This window comes from Octopus bimaculoides, chromosome 8 (assembly GCF_001194135.2).
Source record: "Octopus bimaculoides isolate UCB-OBI-ISO-001 chromosome 8, ASM119413v2, whole genome shotgun sequence".
Lineage (NCBI taxonomy): Eukaryota > Metazoa > Mollusca > Cephalopoda > Octopoda > Octopodidae > Octopus > Octopus bimaculoides.
Genome location: NC_068988.1, coordinates 87,583,421 through 87,594,460, shown reverse-complemented (window position 1 = coordinate 87,594,460; position 11,040 = coordinate 87,583,421). Strand labels below are relative to the sequence as shown.

Genomic DNA, 11,040 nt, shown 5'->3' with positions numbered 1-11,040 from the left:
AACTAGCTCCCTAGTGGGGGCAGAAGTGTAATGTCTCACGTCAGTTCCTTATCCCTGGGTTGTTTGTGTGAGGACATTTGACAGTTCCATGTTTTTTAGCAATGTTTCACACAGAAGGTTCTTATTCCTAAACGTTGCCATAGACATTGTTGTGACAGCTGACATTTTTTTCCCCTTTTTATATTTTTTTATCCACCTCATGTGAAAGATGAAAGACATATCTGTCAGCCTTGTCACACACACACACACACACACACACACACACACACACACACACCTGCATTTTAGTATAAATGTTAATTGGTCATTTGTTTTAAATGAAGGATGTGATTACTATTGCAGGGATTGACAATCATTAGGAGTGTTAATGATAATTCTTTCTGTTATTGGCACAAGTTCAGCAGTTTTGGAAGAGGGGTCTAGTTGATTACATCAACCCTCAGTGTTCAACTGGTATCTTTTTTTATCAACCCTAAGAGAAGGAAAAGCAAAGACCACCACAGTGAAATCCAAACTGAGAACATAAAGACTGACAACATTCCACAAAGCATTTTGACCAGTGTCCTAATGATTCAGCCAGCTCACCACTTTGATGGTGATGACAGAAACCGACAATTGTTCCATATGAATGTTTGTGCCCTTGGTGATCAGGATGATCCTGGATCTGTGGGGTTCCTTGTTGGGCCCCTGCTGGAGGCCCTTTTAGGAGGTCTTCATCTTCCATCTTATTCACATAGTTTTTTTAATACTTTTTCATCTCATTTCTCCTCCCCACCCATTTTGTCTTGTTCATCTGATGTTATGTAAACCCCTCCTTTAGTTGTAACCGGTCTTTCTAATACTCCCTCCACCATCTGACACCCCTGTGACGAATGAAATTTGATAATCATCATCCTCATTAAGAGCAAGCAGGCTAAGTCATTAGCAAGTTACACAAAATGCTTAGTGATATTTCTTTTGGTTCTTTAAGTTCTGAGTTTGTAATAGCACCAAAATCAATTTTGCCTTTCACCTTTTCAGAGTTGATAAAATAGGTATCATTTGCACACGAGGGTCATCTATGTAACCAACTAACTCCCCTTCGTGTCAAAATTTGAAGCAATTATGTTTCCTGTAGTTCTTTTGTGCAGCAATGTCTTTTGGGACTGAAGCATTGCATTTGTGTGTGTGCTACAACAGTTTTTACTTAGTTGTGCAATCTTGTTTCGTTGTGGAGTCTAGTGCCAGATGGTGATTGTATAGAACAGGCATCGTCAGCCACTCTGCCATAGCACTTCTCTGGTGGTTGTGCTGAAAAAAAGGAAATTAACCATATTTTTTGGCATGCACGTCAACTTAGTACATAATGTAAATATTCATGCATCATCACTATCTTTCCTATTGCATTTCACGTGGAATCTTTGTTTCTCCAAAAGTTGTCTAGGTGTATAAATCTTCTTTTTCGGGGTTGGGTGGGGCTGTAAATTCTGGTCTGAAAAATGCTAGAGAATATGGTAATGTTGTCATAGTCATCATCATGATCACGTAAAGCTTTTTATCCGGAAATTACCCTCTTCTTCTGTAGAAACCATGCCAAAACAGACATGGAGACCGGGCAGCTCTCCAGCTCCTGGCAAACCGTCCAGCCCGTGCCAGCATGGAAAATGGACGTTTGATGGTGATGGTTGTGGTGATGATGATGACGATTGTGTTGATTTTTGTATTCTAACATCTATTTGTTTGTCTACAGGTAACCAAAGACATAGTGAAACACATGACCAACACTATAGAACAACAGTATGGTCTGGACACACGGACAAACTCTAATAATAAACTGGTTACTGATGCCTGGGATTCATTACAGAGGCAGGTAAGTTGTGAATGTGGTGTTTTACAGGTGTTTTACAGGTGTACTGCTGCTGTTGTGATGATGGTGTCTAGTATCAAATCAGCCCTGATTGAGTGAAACCTATGACCAAAAGGTATCGCACACATGACCATCCCATCCAATTTTTTGACATAGATTAAGGTGATCCCCATTAGTGCTGGATTCATAAAATAAAAAATACACCCAAATATCCAATGGAGTAATTTGCAAGCAAAGAAAAGCGTTGTGGCTTTGAGAAGACTCTCTAGTCTTGTTGAGCCTATGGCAATGTTTGTCTGGTGCTGCAGTCACAGTAAAATGCATCCAGGCACAGGCATGACTGTGTGGTTAAGCAGTTCACTTCCCAACCACATGTTCTTGGTTTCAGTCCCACTGCATGCACTTTGGGCAAGTGTTTTACACTGTAGCCTTAGGCCAACCAAAGACATGTGAGTGGATTTAGTACATGAAAACTGTCACATAAATACACACACATACTTTTCTTATTCGTTTACTCATTTCAGTCATTTGACTGCTTAGTTAGCCATTGACCCCAGAACTTATTCTATTGGTCACTTTTGCCGAACTGCTAAGTTATGGAGACATAAACACATCAGCATTGGTTGTCAAGTGATGGCAGGGGGACAGACCCACACACTCATAAATATATACATTCATATATATGTCGGGTTTATTTTAGTTTCCACTTATCAAATCCACTCGCAAGGTTTTGGTCAACCCAAGTTTATAATTGTAAAGTTTTTCATCAAAATTTCATATTAAATTCATGTTCTCAATACCAATTTAATAATGACAGTTGTTTTACTAAACCATTCATTATTTTCCCAATCATAAATGGTTGTCCTTCCTGGACTTGCTTCAGAGTCCTGGGACATGTATCCTTAGTGCCTTGCCATGTAATCTTACCTGACATCTGCCTCTCAGAACAAATTGTAGGCTTATTACTGGTTGTCCTGGCATTGGGTGGAGTCTGATCTCATTTGTGCCAAGCCCTCAAGCTGGTATTTGTATTTGACCAGGTGTTGCTTCTGATTGGATCCTATGGAGAAGGGGCGCCTGAGGTACCTGAGTACTCTACCCCACATGATCCTCCAAGGAACAGTGGCCGAAAAGAAGAAGGAAAAATATTATTTTCAAAACCGACTGAAAGACACATCATCCATACATGCAGGCATGTCCTTTGCAGGTGCCAGTGCCACATTAATTGCACTTGTGCTGGTGCCACATAAACTGCACTGGTGCCACTGCTGCATTGATACACCTGTGCTGGTGGCATGTAAAAGGCACCCATCACAGCATGTAAAGTGGTTGGCTTTAAGAAGGGCATCCAGCTGTAGAAACCATGCTAAAACAAACAACTGAGTCATTCACCCCTCAGGCTGGCTGGCTGGCTCCTGTCAAACTGTCCAATCCATGCCAGCATGGAAAACAAACATTAAGCGACAATGACAACAACAAGCAGAGCATTTCAAAAGAAACCTAGTAACAAACAGGTAAAAGACTGCACTGTGTGACTTGTGGAACATATGACTGCTACTACTTGTAAATCAAATGGTTACATAGCAGTTTAATGGTTGATTCATGGCATTGTAGTGTTGGTATTGTGTGATGGTGGTGGCTTTGGTGGTACTCGGTGCAGTATATTATTTAGAAATGATTATAGTGACAGATGAATGATTGTGGCTATGTGGTGAGGGTGGTGACATGGGGTGGGATGAATGGTGTCTCTCTCTCTCTGATGCCATAAACATGTTATTTTATCGGAAAGGTCATTTAGAAAAATATCAAAAACTTTGAGAAGAAATAAAAGAAAAGAAAAAAAAAGAATCTACCTTGTTTACCTTATGTAAGCTGGCAAGTTAGGTGAGGTTGATGGTTGGTCATGTTGTTTGAGAAAATAAGACATAACAAAACTGTAATAGAATGATAAAGTGGGTGTGTGTGTGTGTGTTTGATGGTGGAGAGTATTTTACAACAATGGCTTGTTTTAACAGACCAAACCTCTCTCCCTCTCTCTCCCTCTCACTATATATATATTATATATATATATATACACACATTATAAACATAAATCTGTCCTCACATATCTTATGCATCCAGTATATATATAGACATAGACAGCTAGATGCAAGCATGTTATATGTATACACACAGACAGACAGATAGATAGAAACATACATTTATATATATGTGTGTGTGTGTGTATATATATACACACACACACACATATATATATGTCTATGTCTATATATATACTGGATGCATAAGATATGTGAGGACAGATTTATGTTTATAAAAAAAAACCCAGATACTTAATAACAGGTAATGACTTTATTTATCAAAAAATGCTCTGAGGCTAAAAATAAACCTTCTTTTCTATAATGTTATTCAATTAAGCCACCTTCAGCTTCAACAACTGCTTCTATATGAGATCTAAATCATCTAAATGCTCGAATCAAGTGGTCCTGGTTCATTTTGGACATTACTCTGACTATAGCAGCTTTCAAAGAATCTTTGGTGTTATGGGTGTGTTCATTGACCTCTCTCTCAACAACGCTTTTCATGTAATAGTCCAATGGATTGAGATCTGGGGAATTAGGAGGCCAAATGTTAGGGGTTATGTGATCATGAAAATTTTCAGCCATCCATTCTTGTGTTACTAAAGCCATGTGTGATAGTCTTACTGAAACACATATGGCCTTCCATTGCATAGACTGTCTATCCAGGGCTTAACAATTATTTCCAAGACCTCAGTGTAGGCGGCAGAGTTAACTCTAAGGCCTTATGGAAAGAAGTAAGGAGGCATCACATGTCCTTCATTACTGACAGCCCCTAAAACCATGACAGTTGCAGGAAATTTTGTATGCATAACACTTGGAACTTCAGAAGGGTCTTCACATAACCATCTGTCATTTCTTCTGTTAACTTTTTGATCTTGGTTGAAGTTTTTCTCATTTGTGATAAACCAAATCAAATCTTCTGCTGGATTTTTCAGTTTGTTTAAGAGCTTTTAGATCTGATGTACTGATTTTCTTTTGCTTTTTCGGACAAATTGACCTTTCCTCATCATATAAGACTTATATCTGATGCCTTCGTGGACAATATTCTGACTGTTCCTTCTGACACTTGGAGATCTTTTGCAATTGACCTCATGAAATTTCTGAGGATGTAATCATTGGTCTGTTGAACTTGCTGGTTAAATTCAGGTGTTCTGATGATTTCAGAGTGTTTAGAATGCTTTTTATGCTCTGATACTGGTGATACCTTTCCATCTTCAGTCTCTAGCTGCTTACAAACTTTGTATGTGAATGATCTGGCAACTTTTAAAACTCAAGATATTTCTAAATCTCTATGCACAGCCTTTATAACCACAATAACAGCATGCCTCTTCATTTCGTGAATAAGCTGAGGGTCTACCATTATATGTGTGTGTGTGTGTGTATATATATATATGTGTGTGTGTGTGTATATATATATGTGTGTGTGTGTGTATATATATATATATGTATATGTGTATATGTACATATGTCTCTGTGTGTGTATGTATATATATTGGGTTGGCAAGAAAGTAGTAATTTTGGTTTTTTAGTGTGAAATAAAAGTTTGTTTTTTTATTCATACAAAGAATGAACTTTAACCAATTATATATTTTCCATTTTGTTTGATGCCCTTTTACCGTCTTTTTGGCAACTTTGTGATTCCAAGCTCAGAGAACTTCTGGTCCTTATCAGCCAAAAACTGAAGCAAGTGCGATTTCAAGTCATTATCATTATTGAAAGTTTTACCATTCAAAGAATTTGCAAACTTTGAAATGAATGGTAATCTGATGGTGCAAGGTCAGGGCTGTATGGTGGATGTGACATCACTTCCCAACCAAGCTCTAATAATTTTTCACGAGTTAGCAAAAACATGTGTGATCTAGCGGTTGTCATGGTGGAACACAATTCCTTTACGATTTGCCAATTCTGGCCATTTTTCTTTGATTACTTTCTCCAGTTTCATTAGTTGTTGAATTGATCATCTGGTTCATGGGAAGCAGCTTAAAATGCACAAAACCTTTGTAATCCCACCAAATTGACAGCAATTTTTGATACAATTCTGCTTTCGACGTGGTTTGTGCTGGTTCATTACGCTTGGGCCATGATCGTTTTTGATTGATGTTATTGTAGACAATCCATTTTTAATCACCGGTGATGATTCGTTTCCAAAAAGGTCAGTTTCATTGCGTTTGAGATGCATATCGCAAATATTGATTCGTTGTGTTAAGTGAATCTCTTTCAATTTATGTGGAACCCAAATATCGAGCTTCTTTACGAGTCAAAGACATTTTTGTGATTTTCAATTGTCGTGTGTGATATATTTAACCTCTCTGCAATCTCTCGCACAGTTATATGACAATCAGATTCAGTTATGGCTTTGATTTGGTCATCATCAACTTCTGTAGGTCGATCAGAACATTGGTTATCTTTGAGTGAAAAATCTTCAGAACAGAATTTTTAAAACCATTTCTGACATGTGCGTCCTGTTAAGCAATCAACACCATAACCTTCACATATCTCTTTATCAGCCTGAGTAGCTTTCCTGCCTTTACGGAAATAAAAAAGCAAAATATGGCGAAAATGTTCGTTTTTGCACTCTGTTAAAATTGACACTGAACTAACAGTTGTAAGCAAAATTGCATGCAATTTGTTTCTAAAGTAAGCTAAAAGTAACAGCTATCAAATGTCAAAATGAAAAAGTCATAACATTGTCAAAAGTCATTGAAAATCATCGTAAATCTATTTTTTTGCAAGAAACGAAATTACTCTCTAGCCAACCCAATGTGTGTGTGTATGTATGTATGTATATATATATGTATGTATGTATGTATATATATATGTATATGTGTGTGTATGTATATTTACACATTGCATAATGGCAACAATATATGTGTGTGTGTGTGTGTGATTGACATGCTTATTGTCCAGAAGTTTGCATTGCAACTACATGGTTTCTGGTTCTGTCCCACTATGTGGTTCCTTGGGCAGGTGTCTTATATTGTAGCCCTGGGAGTAAATTTGGTGGTCAGAAATTTGTAGAAGCTCGCTTATTTCTCTCCACCTCTGACAACCGGCATTTGTTTGTTCATGTCCCCATTACCGAGAAGTTTGGCAACAGAGACCAATAGAATAAGTTTTGGGGATCGATTAGTAAAACTGAACCCTTCAAAGCAGTATCACAACATGGCTACACAGTGCAAGGTAGGTGACTAGTTTGTGTGTTAGAAGCTGGAATTGGACATGTGGTAGCTAATATAACCTGATTTCTCTGTCCCCTATTGTACAGCTGCAGTGTTGTGGAATCAAAGGTGGTGAAAATAGTTCCTTCTCGTGGAGTGTGTATAAACTACGAAGTGAATGGTACCGCCGCAATCCAGAGCGTAAGTAACACTGGTTCTTTCTCTCCCTCTCTGCTGCTACTTTTGTATTCACTTTCTTCCTCTTATTTCATATTCTCTCTCTCTCTCTCCTCTCTCTCTCTTCCTCACCACCCCCCTCTCTCTTTCACACACACTTTGTATTCCTTTCCTATTACATTATCTCATACCTCAAACTTCTTTTCTTGCCCCCTCTGCTCCCCTTTTCCCAGACTATTACATTGTGTTTCATACATAACTTGGGCTCCCCTCTAACTACGTGATGCCTTCTCTCGCTTTTTTAAGCTGGGGCTGACATGGACCTGGGATTAAATTCCCTTTTTATCCTTTCAGAATCTCCATACGTGCCAAGAAGTTGTTGTAAAAAAGACTCAAATGAGAAAAAGTGTACTGGTGAAATTCGATTGAGGGCACCACCTGCGCTAGGACCACCCATAGGCAAAAATGACTTACGAAATCATGACTTAAATACCGAAGTATGTCAACCTTTTATTTTTGACCCTACTCTTTTCTTTTTTTTATTTTCAAAGTTGCAATATTATATGGAAGTACATATTTCAGACATTGACCTTTACCCTTTTGATGCCAACCTGCCTGAAATTATCCTTGATTTTTTGGTGCAATCTTCATGTTTGAAAACGATTTAATCTAAAACTTTTCATGAAAATATCATCTTGATTTAGATTCCAAACACCAGCTTAATGAGTTACTGCAATAAATTGTTCAGGCGCAGGAGTGGCTGTGTGGTAAGTAGCTTGCTTACCAACCACATGGTTCTGGGTTCATTCCTACTGCGTGGCACCTTGGGCAAGTGTCTTCCACTATAGCCTCGGGCCGACCAAAGCCTTGTAAGTGGATTTGGTAGACGGAAACTGAAAGAAACCCGTCGTATATGTGTGTGTGTCTGTGTTTGTCCCCCCGACATCGCTTGACAACCGATGCTGGTGTGTTTACATCCCCGTAAATTAGCGGTTCGGCAAAAAAGACCGATAGAATAAGTACTAGGCTTCCAAAGAATAAGTCCTGGGGTCGATTTGCTCGACTAAAGGCGGTGCTCCAGCATGGCCACAGTCAAATGACTGAAACGAGTAAAAAAGAGTAAAGAGAGTTATTTTCAAAATTAATTGTAATTAAAAGCACCCAGCACACCCTGTAAAGTGGTTGGCATTAGGAAGGGAATCCAGATAGAAACCAAGCCAAGTTAGACTGGAATCTGGTGCAGCTCTCCTGCTTACCAGTTTTGGTCAAACCATCCGACTCATGTCAGCATGGAAAACGGACATTAAAGAATGATGATGAAAGACGATATATTTCAACAGAAATAGTATAACAAAAGGATTAAAGTATTGTTGTGTTGCTGTATTATCCCTGGTCATCCCTCAATGTTGATGTGTTGCTGGCCACCCTTAGATATTGGTTCATCCCTGGGAGGAACAGGCCTATGGCATCGAGATGCCATCCTCAGATCCAGTGCTCCAGATATACATTCATAGATTCACTTAATCACTTGTAGAATCTGAATGTTGCCACAGCAACCAGTAACACGCACACACACGTGTGTGTGTATAGAAGGTGGGGTATGTGGCATGGGCCTTAACCCTTTTACCAATATGATTATTCTGTCAAATATAATGTTTGTAAAGAATAAGGGTAAAGACCCCCTTCAGTCGTGAATGACCAGCCTCCCCTCTCCATGCCACCGATGTTATCTTAGGGAATGGCAAAGGCTGATACAGCTTGGCACCAGTGACGTCACAACTCATTTCTACAGTTGAGTGAACTGGATCAGTGTGAAATAAAGTGTCTTGCTTAAGAACACAACACGCAGCCTGGTCCAGGAATTGAACTCGCTACCTCATGATTGTGAGCTTCATGTTCTAATCATTGAGCCATGCACTTTCACATGCCGTAATGCTTGTTTATTCACATTGTTTTGAATTAATTATTCATTATCTCGTAGCTTCAAAATTTCAATGACTTGATTGTTTATTTTTAGAATGACATTGTAGGGTAGGTGTGAGGAGAAGCTGAATCGGTTTCATTTGATCATAAAACAGGTAGAATATTTTGAGTCTGATAGGAACAGTTTGAAAGCTAAATGCTTGAAGATCTCATCAAATCAAATATCTACCTGCAACAACCTTATAGCTGAAACTAAAAATGTCGACTCAGACTTTTATTTATTTTAATCTTATTTAATTTTTTTTCCCCCCTTTTTTCTTCCTTCTTTCCATTTTAACATAAAACAACCAATAAGCTTGTATTTAATTAATATTTAAATGTGTCTACTTTCAGGGTTGCCTGGACAAAATACGGGAACACTTGATCAAAAGGGCTATAATTCTTGGTTTAGTTGCTGGCTCTATTCCAATATTATTAGTAAGTACGATCTACCAACTCACTGAATTAATGTTGTAAACCTTGCAATCTCCAATTAGTTGCAGAAGTCTTTGCTGATGGAATGAGTTAACTCCCTTTACTTTGTTATTTTGCAAACCACAGTTAGTTGCAATGCTGGTAGGATAAGCTAACTCCCTTTACTTTGTTATTTTAGCCTCTAGATGTTTGCTACAGATGACAGCTACGTGCCATGTCGAAAGTAAGCCACACTGTGCTACTTATATGTAGCTCTTAAGTAGTGGCAAGGATGAAAAACCAAATGAAGAGTAGGCATCTTAGTTTTATCATGTATTGTGGTAAAATGCTGTATTGTTTTGTAGGATCTCTCCTGGCTAAAGCACATCTCTGACATAGCTAGGGCTGCATAGGACTTTCTCTTCTGAGCCTGAAGATCTATCAGACCACATCCACTCTTAACATCTTAACAATTAACAAAGCACTGATGAGATCCACAATGGAGTATTGCTCTCACATCTGGGACAGTGCTGCATGCTCAAATATCCAAAACTGCATCTAAAAAATGGAACACCCGAATGATTGCCATAAGGTCACTCATAGATCTACTACCTCTGGCATCACAAATCTGCTGTCTCTCTCTGCATTTTCTACAGCTACAATAATGACCTCTGCTCCCTGGAATATGTTGGTGGTATGTTTCCTTGTCTTCACATCACTTGGGAATTGTAAACAAGTGTGCAGACGTGACTGTGTGGTAAGAAGCTTGCTTCCCAACCACATGGTTCTGGATTCAGTCCCACCGTGTGGTGCCTTGGGCAAGTGTCTTCTACTACAGCCTCAGGTCAACCAAAGCTTTATGAGTCGATTTGGTGGAGAGAAACTGAAAGAAACCCATCTTGTGTATATATATATGCAGGGGCGGGACAAAATAATGAAAACACCTTAAAATTTCAAACAAATTTATTTTAATATGGGGTTGGACCTCCTTTGACAATAATTACAGCTTGAATTCTATGAGGTATGGACTTGAACAAAGTTTGAATTGTTTCCAAAGGAAATTTTGTCCATTCTTCAGCTAAAACAGTCCCCAGTTCTTGTAGTGATGATGGCAGAGGATATTGACTCCTTACTTTTCTAAAATGCACCATAAATGTTCATTAATATTGAGATCTGGGGACTGGTAGCCAGATAAAATGTTCATCTTCACTAAAATGTTCCTCGTGCCATTCAGTAACAACTTTAGCTGTATGAATTGGTACATTATCATCCTGAAAGATTGCGTTTCCCTCCGGAAACAGTTCCGCAACCATAGGATGAATTTGATCAGATAAAATGCTTAAATAGTCTGGACTATTAATTCTGCCATGATGGGAAACCATTGGGTCAGCGGATTTCCAAG

General features: G+C 38.7%; 1 protein-coding gene across 6 annotated transcripts in view; it reads left to right on the top strand.

Annotated features, from left to right (window-relative positions):
* Window positions 1-11,040, top strand: part of LOC106880431 (tetraspanin-18) — a 535,121-nt gene that overhangs the window by 520,397 nt on the left and 3,684 nt on the right. For all 6 annotated transcript variants that reach the window (XM_052970246.1, XM_014930350.2, XM_014930349.2 and 3 more), the window contains exons 5-8: window positions 1,730-1,849; window positions 7,193-7,286; window positions 7,617-7,759; window positions 9,579-9,662. In XM_052970246.1, the coding sequence (XP_052826206.1) occupies window positions 1,730-1,849; window positions 7,193-7,286; window positions 7,617-7,759; window positions 9,579-9,662 (441 nt within the window). The remainder of the gene's footprint in view (window positions 1-1,729; window positions 1,850-7,192; window positions 7,287-7,616; window positions 7,760-9,578; window positions 9,663-11,040) is intronic.